We start from the raw sequence: 11,694 nt of genomic DNA, 5'->3' as shown, positions 1-11,694 counted from the left end.
ACTTTTTCCCTGTGCCATTCCACATTATTACAAATAACTTCATTTCTGTACATTTATGGTTTGATTTCTTTGTATGTATGGATCACTTGGGTTGTTATCGACATCTGGTGAAAATTTCATGTCATTAGCACCTCTAGTAATATATTTACTGAGAAAAATGTTGACGTATTCAATACTTTTTTTACCCCCTGTATGGGCTGTTGGCTGAAATTCATTAGGTCTGGAAGTTACAGATGGTATTTCTGCTGTTTGTGTTTTGAGATGATTATCAAAGCATTTTGAAGTCACATTCAAAGAAGTTTATATGTGATGAGCAGGTGTAATGTTCAAGTCCTCTGTGCATTTTGGAAATGAATAACCTCAAACTAAAACTGAGACTTGACTCGACTCCTGTATCCATGATCTTGTTTTGTAGGTCACTACCCAGAGTTTGTGACCATAGGTGAGGGTAGGAATGTAGGCTGAGCAGTAAGACAGTTTTGTCTTACAGCTCAGCTCCTTCACCATAACAGACCAGCTTCTGTAGTACTGCATACTGCAGGGGTGTCAAACTCATTTTCACCGAGGGCCACATGAGCATTATGGTGGCCCTCGAAGGGCCAGTAATGTACTTTGATCATGTTTAACTTTGACTAAACAGTGTTTTAACATGTACTCCTTTAAACACTGATAAGAACTAAGTGTATGACTGACTAAATCTGTAATAAATACAGAAATATTATTAAAACTAAAGGTAGATTTAGTTTATGGTTGATGCTGACTTCAAAGCAGCTTAGTTTCAGATATTAATACTGAGCTATCCAACTAAATTGCTCAGTTACTTAAAACCAACAGCTCAGGGACAGGAATTTATTACATTTTAATTTTTACTTCGTTTATTTTTATAAAATTTATTTTGTTGCATTTAATCATAAATTTAAAGTTTACCATTGATATAAGAAACAATTTTCATGCTAAGTAAAAACAACACGGCTGGCGGGCCACACATGTGCTCTACTGTATGCCTAATATTTGATTCTGTATGTTTAATTAGTTTTATTTGACAGCTACGTAACTATATACTACTGTTATTACAGCTAATTGCATATCACATTATCAGCTCTATTCATTTAACATTTATTTGCAGATAAAAATAAGGCAAATGAGCCGATCCACTCCGCTGCATTTGTTGAACTACTGTAATTGACTGTTTTCATGTTCGAGCTGAAACTCTCATCTTTGCTTCCTCCAGAGACTCAACGTGAAGACGGGTCAGGATGTGGACGATCTCCTGATGGGCATGGCTTCTCAGGTTGCAGAGAGAGAAGACAGCATTGTTGTGGAGGACCTGAGAGGTTTGCTGCCTGTGTATTATTCACTACCAGCAGAATAAAACCGTGCATTTCTGATGGGAGTTCCTCTCTCCCAGATTACATGTACGGACCACTAAGATTCACGCGCACAGACCTGGTGGCTGTAACCATCCAGAGAGGAAGAGACTTTGGTCTGCAGAGTTACAATAATATGAGAAAAGCTTTGGATCTGCCTCCTGTGAGCACGTTTGAAGAAATCAATCCTGACCTCAGCAGAACCAACCCACAGGTTAACTCATCAGTTACTTCATCAAAAAAAAAAAAAAAGATTAATTAACTCCATAAGCTAAATGTTTTGTGTTTTGCTACAACAGTTGCTTCGCAGTGTCTCAGAACTTCACGACGGAGACGTCTCAAGACTGGAGCTTTTCCCTGGAGGACTGCTGGAGTCCACGGACGGCCCCGGTCCGGTTTTCTCTGCCATAATCCTGGACCAGTTTGAACGCATCAGAAACGGAGACCGCTTCTGGTTTGAGAACAAACAGAATGGGTAATCCTTGTTTAACTTTAGAGATATTTGTGATAAATGTTGCCTTTTTAAACAGTCTCATCACCATTTTCTCTCACGTTCAGTTTGTTCACAGATGAGGAGATCCAGGTGATCCGCAGCATCACATATCATGATGTTCTTATTGCGGTCACAAGCGCAGAGTCCGCTGATGTACAGAAAAATGTCTTTTTCTGGAGGGATGGTAATACTACATGTCTAATGACACAACTAGGTTTTTTTTTTACCTAAAATATTCTTTGATACGGAAAAGCTGTGTCTTTGGTCCACAGGTGACCCCTGTCCTCAGCCCACGCAGCTCAACGCATCACTGCTGCAACCCTGCACCAACGCCACAAAACTGAACTACTTTGACGGGAGCCGTGCAGGCTATTCCATTTTCATCATCACTTTGTTGCTCTTCCCTGTCTGTCAGTGTCGTACTTTCTCCTTCTGCACATCAGCACCACGACAGCTCTCATCAGCTGTTTAATTGTGAAACATTTTGGCTGTTTTACCTTCACAGTGAGCTACCTGGTGGCCTGCATGGTGGCGTTTCTTCGCAGGCACAGGTACAGGAAGTTCCAGAGGAGGAAGGTTAAAGCTGGTGACCGGGCAGAGGAGCCAGCCGTGGGAAGTACCGGTATGAAATCTGCAGAAATCTACTGTTTGTTTGCCTTATACTGTTTTCGGGGTTCCTGCGGATCCTTAAAAAGTCTTAAAAGACATTCAATTCATCAATCCAAAATTAAGGCCTTAATTAGCCTTAAAATGTTTTAAATAAATCATTCAGAGGTCTTAAAATAGTTTGAAACATTTTATTTATTTTTAAAATAATTTACTGAATGCTTCTCACAGCTCGTTGCTTTGTTAAAATAAACATTTGGGTGAAATTGTCACTGATTTTGGTTAATTTGGTCTTAAATTTCATTTCAAGTGGCATTAATTAAAATGTCTTAAATTTAACTTGCCTTAAGCTGTAGGAACCCTGGTTTTGATTTCATTGTTTTTTTTTTTTGTTGTTTTTTTTGTGCCACTTCAGTAGGTCTTGATTTCATTGTAATTCATCTCCAGTTTTGCAAAGTATCTTGAAAAAGAACACAGATAAAACAAACAAGCGTAAAAGATGATGGTAAATGGCTCGAGACAGACAAATGAGGTAAGAGGAAAACAGAAAAACAAAAAAAGGCATATAAAGTGGTCAAACAAATGCAATTGATGCAAACGTTCAATAATATACTTTTAGGAATAACACAGCTGTATGCTTTAATTGTAATTTTCTGTGTCTTATTCTAAGAAAATGAGTCTCTCCCCTCCGTAGAAGGTAATTATAAACAGATATAACGTCCTTTAAAGTGTCAACATGTTAGCACTGAACTACAGGAGTAACTGGCAAATGAAAATCAAAAAAACAAACTTCAGAGTGTTTCTTTTCCTTGATGTGTTTCAGAGTCTGTTCATGTTTCTCCTCCCGCTCTGTTTTGTTCCCCGCAGCATACGAGTGGCAGGGCCATAAAAACCAGCTGCAGCCAGTGAGCGTGGAGGTCGAAAAGAGGCGACTGCAGGTCTTTGACAGATCTGGGCCTTCTCACCGCTGCCTCAATCTGGGCTACCAGGACAACATAGATGTCCTTCTCTCCAACGACCGGTACCACAAAGCTCTGCTGCTCAAAGTACCGAAGGAGTACGACCTGGTTAGTACTCGAGCTGCCGATTGATTCAAAAGTCATACTCCGTCTCCAGTGGTGGAAGGAGGACTTTCTGCAAGCTTCTGCAGAAAGGATTCTTTATTGTCCAGATTTAACTTTAAGGTGAACTCGTCTTTGCTTTTTATTTTACAGTTCACCGGTGTAAGCATGACTCTGCAGATATACCCGATCTCCATCACTTTTATGTTCCTCCAGTCTCGCTTATCTTTTCCCCCCTTGTCTGCACATTTCAGGTCCTGTTTTTCGATGACGTGAGCAAACGGACTGAGTTTGTCAGGCACCTGCGCCTGGAGGTGGCAGACATCGGGCAGGAGATTAGAGTGAAGGAGATGAGTGAGAAGGAGCTGCTGAAGGAGGCGCTAACCAAACAGGAAAGGGCTCAGATTGTGGAGACTTTCATTCGCCACGCTTTCTCTAAGGTACAATCAGCTTCGGGTCATCTACCTCACCTTCTGCTCTCTGACAGCAGGAGCTGCTTCAAACGTCGCCACAGAACTGTCATCATTTCATGTTTGAGGTCAGGTTAGGGCCACCCCAAGCCAGAAGAACTAATTGTTGGTTGGCGTGTGGACGGTGGCCTCATCCGTGATGACGTGCTCAGCTGACGTTAACAATATTAAGCTATGGTCACAAATAATAACACTGTACTTCACTGTCCTTAAGGTTTTGGAAATAGAGAAGTGTGACGCTGGAGATCTGAGCGGCGTTTCTCGCAAGCGAGCCAGAGAGGTGCTTCAGTGCGAGCTGACGGCGTCAGAGTTTGCCGACGCGCTCTGCCTAAAGCCCGACTCCTTGTTCGTGGACTCCATGTTCACGCTGGCTGATAAAGATGGGAACGGTTACCTCTCCTTTCAGGAGTTCCTTGATGTTATCGTTATCTTTATGAAAGGTAAAATCACTTTATCGCTTCTCAATCAAAACAACACATATTTTGTTTGACAGTTATTGTGCCAGGTTTATTTATTGTAGGGTAAAAGTAATAATGTTCATTAGAGATGGGCTGTTTGAAGCTGAAGCTTTAGTTCTTGTACAGTATATCAGAAAACAACACTGAAGAAACTTGATTTGTTTGGCAAAAGTCACGTGAAACTTTTAAACCGTCGAAGTTGCGCCACTTTATTGGAAACTGATTCAAAGGTTTATGAGGCAGTAAATCATAAGCTGCGTTTGTGATATGTTTTGGTGGCAAATTTCCACAAAATATTACAAACCAGCAGCCAACATACAGCAAGACATGGAGCCAGACAGCTTTAGCAGCCAACAGGCACTTTTACCCTAAGAAAACCAACCGATTCCAATGAAGCTGGGATGTTGCATGAATAAAAACAGTAGAGATGCTTGATATTGACTTTTTGCCGATATTCGATATGCCGATATTGTTCAACTTAACTTCCGATTCCGATATTAATCGATATTACAACCCGATATTAAGGTGACATCACCTATCTCCTGTCAGGGACATTATGCCTGCTTTGACTGTGATACCCCACTGGATGCATTCCATAGGGAAACATTGTCTGTACAAAAAAAAAACCATTTAACTGAAGTTAAGGAAAAAGTGCCGTATTTATTTTTAACATTTTGTCTCAAACAATAGTTTGGATCATGCTCTCCCTGAGATAATCCAGTTTGATGATGTCATCAATCACGCACAGGCGAACGTCTCTGGACCACAAGCATTTATTAACACAATTTGGTCAAATCCAGGCATTAATTTATCATGCTTTTGTTATCAGAAGAAAAAACGATACCGTTATGTAGAGATTTTACATTTTTATGCTAATATCAGACCGATAATATCTGTAGGCCGATATTATCGGACATCCTTAAAAAACAGTATATGAGGATTTACAAATTCAACCAATATTCGGTTGAATACACTACAAAGACAAGTTATTTAATGTTCAAACAGATAAACTTATTTTATTTTTTGTTTTGTTTTGGTTTCTTCAAATATTCACTCATTTTGAATTTGATGCCTGCAACACGTTCCAAAAAAGCTGGGGAGCACAAAAGACTGGCCAATAATGCGCCGCTGAGGCTGGAAATATAAATATATAGAGCAGAGGTAAATGGAAAGTGAGGGCTCTTCGGTTAATTACTGATTGGGGACAGTTGAGCATAGCATCTGACTGAGGATGAATGAGACATGGCACAGGAAGCTAAATGAGAAAAAAGACACGGATAACAAAATAAGTCACCTAAATAAAGTACAAAAACACAGACTGGTAGAATAACTGAAGGGGAAAACCAGAGGTGTCAAGTTACAAAGTACAAATACTTTGTAAATATAGAGGTTTTATACTTGAATTAGTTTTAAAACTTTTGCTTTTCCACTTGAATAAAAGACTTGAGTTGATACTTCAACTTCTACATAAATCTTTTTAAACCCTTGTATCTCTGCTTCTGAGTAATGAATCTGAATACTTCTCACTCCTCTGAGCTTCAAGGTCCGTTCAGGTTAAATCAAGAATCAAAAAATACAGAAAACAAAAACTTACTTAAAAACAAAGCCAAACCTAAAACACAAAGAACCGTTGAAATATTAACAGTGTACACAGATTGTTGGACGACTGTAGCCGAGGGTCAGAGGGGTCCTCTGATGTGTTTCATCAGTGTGTGAGTGAGATCTAAAGCGCTGATTAGTTCTATCTAGATTAGCTTTGTGAGTATCCAGGTTAGATAGAAAGGTATATACAGTATAAAATTACAGTCCATTTACCATCATGATATTTAAATAAAGTAATTACAATATTCATTTTTACTTAAGGATTTAAAGACCCTGTAGATTTATCCAGATAGTTTTATGAGTTCTATGCTCATGTGAAGATGTGTGTTTGATTGCAGGCTCTCCAGAGGAAAAATCCAAACTGATGTTCTCCATGAACGACATCGGTGGAACTGGTTACTTATCGAAAGAGGAGTTTGCCAGGATGCTCAGGTTTTCTTTCTGTCTGTTGTGGCTGCACAGAGTTTTCCTCTGTTGGTTTGTTGGGTCTTCCTCACTCCTTTGACTCTCTGCAGGTCTTTCATTGAGCTCTCCAACAGTGCGCTGTCAAAGAAACAGGCAGAGGACGGCATCAAGGCCATGATGCAGGCGGCGGGCTTTGATAACAAGGAGCAAATCTCCTGGGCCGATTTTCACTTCCTCCTCAAGGATCATGAGAAGGAGCTGCAGTTTGCTCAGCTCAACGTTAAAGGTTGGGAAAAGTTCAGTTCAGGACACTTTTTTTTTTTTTTTTTTCACTGACTTTGGTTATTCTTCTGTGCGTGTGTGTGTGTGTGTGTCTGTGTGTGTGTGTGCAGGAGTGGAGAAACAGGAAAAGAAACGTCTAAGCCAGTACCAGCGAGTGTCTTTCATCTGTCCAGCAAACAGGCAAGAAAAAAAAAGCACCAGAAAATTTAAAGGAAAAAAGAAAAGTACAAATTAAAAGAATATTCATAAAAATGAAGCTTTTGTATATTTTTTTGTTTGCAGCACCAACAGAACAGATGGACTGGAGTTACGTAGACGGAAAAAGTATGTTTATGTTTGTAGTTTTTTTGCTTTTGTAAAATTACTCAGAATCTAAAGAATAGTGAACATATTTTTATTTCTACACAACTTAAAGTGAACCGAGATGAGTAAATGTTAATATGTATTCAGCAGCACTTTCTGCTTTTCAATGGGATTTTATTACATTGATGCATTTATTTGTTGATATTAAATGGTTACTGGCACATCATAAACATATCTATAAAATATATATATTTTTATTTCTTTTGCATTTACTTGGTTTAGTTTTGTTTAAAACAAACGTTTAGGTGTTTTTCTGTTTATAGTTTTTTTTTCATATAAATTTTTTCAAACTTTCTGTATTTTTTGTGTTCTTTGAACCATTTTTATACTAAAACATTTAGCTTTAATCGACAGAGGTATGGATATGGAAAGTTTTACACTTCTCAAAATATTTTTCTTTATTTAATACCTCAAATACACTGAGAAATATTGCTTAGCTAAGAATGTTGAGCTAATTGTTGCTACAGTTTTACTAATTTTAGCTGTAGCATCAGATTGTTTTACTCATTTTAGCTAATATTTTGCCAAGTTTAGCTTCTGTTCAGCTGCTTTTAAAATTTGTATATTCTGCTTTTAGCTTTTGTTCTGCTTGTTTTAACTTTAACACTTCAGTGTAGCTTATTCAAAAACATTTCAGTGACATCATTTAGCGCTCTGCATTTACACTACGTTTGCAGAAAATTATATTTTTCTTGTTTATTTTATTATTTATGGCAGATGTAGCAGTTCCACTGTAGTTTTATTTGGGGTGTTCTTCATCTAAATATACTCCAAACTACAAAAACATAGAGCATGTCAGTAAATTATTGTTGAGCTGTGTCTGGTTATAACATGAAAACTATATCATTAGAACAATAATAAAGACTCCTTGTCAAAACAAGGTAACGGTCCATCTTGTTTTAACGCATTAAATAGAGTTTTTGAATTTAAATGTGTCTGAAAGCAGATATTGAATGCATTCAGCTGCAGTGTTACGTGCTGTGATGCTGGACCAGGCCTGAACACAAACCCCAAGATCCTCTTTGTTCTTTTTTTGTTTTCATATCATAGATCTTAGTAAAAATGCGTAAAGAGTCCCTGTTTTATTCCATCAAGTGCTGTGATGGCATAAAACGGTAGCATGTTATAACGATGTGGTTATCTAGTTTTTAACCAAACAGAATTTATGGCGTGTGAAAGATCTATGCTTCCGTACAAAACAGACAGCAGGGCAATGGAAGCTTATTTACAGAACAAAACCTCACAGATTCACTCGTTCTCAGGGTAAGCGTCAAGACCCCGAATGTCTACGTGAAGCCGAAGCGAGAGCAGTACATCAGGAATCCCATCCGACAGAAAGTGCAGCAGTTCAAGCGCTTCGTTGAGAATTATCGACGCCACATTATAAGTTTCATCATCGTTTACGGCATCACAGCTGGTGTGACCGTGGAGAGGTGTTACTGTGAGTGGAAGACCTTGTGTCTTGTTGATGGATCACAGCTCTTTAGGGTCTTCATCAGTGCACTTCCTGGTTTGTGTTCAGACTACGCTGTGCAGGCGGGGGCCACCGGGATGCCAGAGACTTCCGTGGTGGGGATCATTGTCGCTCGAGGCTCAGCGGCCGCCATCTCCTTCCTGTTTCCCTACATGCTCCTCACCGTGTGCCGCAACCTGATCACGCTGTGTCGAGAGACCTTCCTCAGCCGATACGTCCCCTTCGACGCTGCCATCGACTTCCACCGCTTCATGGCCATGACCGCCATCATCCTCTCAGGGGGGGGGGGGGGGGGGGGGCTTTTCAAAGATATTTTACTGGATTTTACAAGTGTTCTGTTATGAATTTGAGGTATGAATCAAGATCAGTTCATCCAAAGTTGATCTTTGTTATTGTGGATTTTAACCAATCTTTACAAAGGATCATATTTACTTTTAAAACAACTTTTTTATTCCATCTCTTTTTAGCACAACATTGTCAGGTTTGTTATCTCAGTAACAGCAGTGAAACAAATGTGTTCATAATCTTCAGAGCTCAGGTGTTTATCCTGTCGGGGCATATTTAATCTTTTCTCATTTTAAATGAATGCAGGCCAACTTCAGCCATCTGCCATGACAAAGGAGGTTTAAGGTCTTTTTGACTTAAAAGGGATAAGATGATGAAGCAAGCAGAGATGCTTGATTTGAAAACTAAAAGGAGCTGGTTATTTCTGCAGACATCTTGTTTGTTTACGTTTTGTTTGTGGTTCTGGTCTCGTTGCAGTTGCTCACAGTTTGGGCCACGTGGTCAACGTCTTCGTCTTTTCTATCAGCGACCTCAGCATTCTTTCTTGTCTGTTTCCCAAAGTCTTATCTAACAACGGGTAACGTTTCACATTTCAGCATTAAAGTCTGTAAACGCAACAAGATAATATCGGGATTGTGACAGTTTATGTTTTCCTTTAGGGCTGAGATTCCTCCCAAGTGGTACTGGTGGTTCTTTCAGACTGTCCCAGGTAAAGCATGGTCTGATTCTAGATTTTGCATCTTTGAATTTGATTAGATCGTAATCATCTTTTCCTCTCTTAATCATTTTCAGGAGTTACTGGTGTTTTGCTTCTGTTCACGTTTGCGTTCATGTACGTTTTTGCCTCTCGGTATTTCCGTCGGATCAGTTTCCGTGGATTTTGGATCACTCATTACCTCTATGTTGTCGTGTACATTCTGGTGAGTACTTCTTGTCTTTAATAATCTTTACAGCCTGATTTAAGGTGTTGTGATACCTGCTTTGTGTTTATCCTACAGACAGTTATACACGGCAGCTTTGCTCTGCTCCAAGAGCCTCGTTTCCACATCTACCTGATCCCTCCGGCCCTCCTCTTCCTGTTGGACAAACTGATCAGCCTGAGCAGGAAGAAAGTGGAGATTCCTGTTGTCAGAGCTGAGCTTCTGCCTTCGGGTGATGCATAAACATATATATTGTTTCATTTATCTCTCTGGTTTTTGAATTCTTGTTTTTTTGGCTCAGAAAATGTAACTATTGCTTCTTTACCTGCCTGTAGGAGTGACCCACCTGGAGTTCAAGCGGCCACAAGGGTTTGTGTACCGTTCAGGCCAGTGGGTTCGTATAGCGTGCCTGATGTTGGGCACAGATGAGTACCACCCATTCACGCTAACATCAGCACCTCACGAGGAGACCTTGAGCCTGCACATCCGAGCTGTAGGACCCTGGACCAACCGACTTCGAGAGCTTTACACCGAAGAAAACTACCTGGAGTTTGGAGCCTATCCAAAGGTCAGCCATTACGACTAAAAGGTGTCCTCAGATTTTTTGGATCAGTAGTGCTTATATTTCATTTGTTGAAGCTCTACTTGGACGGCCCATTCGGCGAGGGCCATCAGGAGTGGGTTGACTTTGAAGTGTCCGTTCTGGTGGGAGGAGGAATAGGAGTCACACCATTTGCCTCCATCCTCAAAGACCTGGTCTTCAAATCCTCCGTCAAGTCCAAGTTTCTGTGTAAAAAAGTACGACTTAAAGTCACACCTCACCTGTTTGGTTTAACCTTGAAAGGCCGCTTTAACATTTAGAATTTCCTTCCAAGGTGTATTTCATCTGGGTGACTCGGACACAGCGGCAGTTCGAGTGGGTTTCGGACATCATCAGGGAGGTGGAGGAGATGGACACGGAGGAGCTGGTCTCGGTTCATACTTACATCACTCAGGTGGCTGAAAAGTTTGACCTGCGCACAACCATGCTGGTGAGATTACTGTCATCGTTTCAGATCATCCCACAGAGCCGAAACCAGATAGAAATGATTTATTTAACTGATAATAACAAATTAAGATGCTGTGATCAGGGATGCTTATGTTTTAAAACTTGATTCACAGAACTCACTTAGATCTTTAACACAGACGTTTGACACACACCAGCATCCAGACACAAACAGTAGTCACCAGAAGTGAAAGATGTTCTCCCTGCAGGACAGCAAGTGGTCCAAAAGGCACAACAAAATCATTCATTTTTTGATTTCATCAGAGACCATTCCACTAGAAAACTAAATTTATCCACAAAAAATAAAAAAGTTTATTCCTTCCATCACTGTGAAGACATTAGGGACACGTTTATATGCTTTCTGTCCATGTTTTGACCAATCAGACATATTTTACAACATGACAAAGACTCACTCAATAATAGGCTGCTGGTCATAATGTTTTGACCAATTCAGCTCCATCTGAATCTGATGAAAGGAAGTCAAAATCTGACTGTCAGCATGTTTAAACTTCATTAATAAACTGCTACTTGTGCTTTAATTATGTTTTACATTAGTTGTACTTCAATGAGTTTTACAAAAGAGGGAAAAAAATTCCTAAACGTGACAGTTTGTTTGTGTCTGATGATGACGCAGTGTGGGATATTTTTAATATCCATAGCACTGTAGTGCAGGGCTAGTCAACTAAATTGCTGGGGGGCTACGGCTACTCAAAGCCAGCAGCTCGGAGGGCAGACGTCCCCTGGGAGGACAAGTAATATTATCTTTTTCCTTTTAAATTTGATTATTTTCTGGAATTGAAACACAAATCTTAAATTTACCGTATTTATTCATGTATAATACGATCTCATGTATAATACGACCC

At 39.8% G+C, this 11,694-nt stretch overlaps 1 protein-coding gene across 1 annotated transcript in view; it reads left to right on the top strand.

Annotated features, from left to right (window-relative positions):
• duox (dual oxidase) overlaps window positions 1-11,694 on the top strand; it is a 23,916-nt gene that overhangs the window by 9,282 nt on the left and 2,940 nt on the right. Inside the window, exons 10-31 of the mRNA XM_014021498.1 lie at window positions 1,232-1,334; window positions 1,409-1,581; window positions 1,667-1,842; window positions 1,926-2,044; window positions 2,133-2,270; window positions 2,366-2,482; window positions 3,334-3,533; window positions 3,782-3,967; window positions 4,212-4,437; window positions 6,396-6,489; window positions 6,573-6,748; window positions 6,855-6,924; window positions 7,027-7,068; window positions 8,370-8,548; window positions 8,630-8,860; window positions 9,344-9,443; window positions 9,526-9,575; window positions 9,659-9,786; window positions 9,865-10,018; window positions 10,122-10,354; window positions 10,426-10,584; window positions 10,662-10,817. Coding sequence (XP_013876952.1) covers window positions 1,232-1,334; window positions 1,409-1,581; window positions 1,667-1,842; window positions 1,926-2,044; window positions 2,133-2,270; window positions 2,366-2,482; window positions 3,334-3,533; window positions 3,782-3,967; window positions 4,212-4,437; window positions 6,396-6,489; window positions 6,573-6,748; window positions 6,855-6,924; window positions 7,027-7,068; window positions 8,370-8,548; window positions 8,630-8,860; window positions 9,344-9,443; window positions 9,526-9,575; window positions 9,659-9,786; window positions 9,865-10,018; window positions 10,122-10,354; window positions 10,426-10,584; window positions 10,662-10,817 — 3,210 coding nt within the window. The remainder of the gene's footprint in view (window positions 1-1,231; window positions 1,335-1,408; window positions 1,582-1,666; window positions 1,843-1,925; window positions 2,045-2,132; window positions 2,271-2,365; window positions 2,483-3,333; window positions 3,534-3,781; window positions 3,968-4,211; window positions 4,438-6,395; window positions 6,490-6,572; window positions 6,749-6,854; window positions 6,925-7,026; window positions 7,069-8,369; window positions 8,549-8,629; window positions 8,861-9,343; window positions 9,444-9,525; window positions 9,576-9,658; window positions 9,787-9,864; window positions 10,019-10,121; window positions 10,355-10,425; window positions 10,585-10,661; window positions 10,818-11,694) is intronic.

Source organism: Austrofundulus limnaeus, unplaced genomic scaffold (genome assembly GCF_001266775.1).
Source record: "Austrofundulus limnaeus strain Quisiro unplaced genomic scaffold, Austrofundulus_limnaeus-1.0 Scaffold296, whole genome shotgun sequence".
NCBI classification, from domain to species: Eukaryota; Metazoa; Chordata; class Actinopteri; order Cyprinodontiformes; family Rivulidae; genus Austrofundulus; species Austrofundulus limnaeus.
Note: the sequence above shows the minus strand (reverse complement) of the source record. Positions and strands in the feature narration are given on the sequence as shown.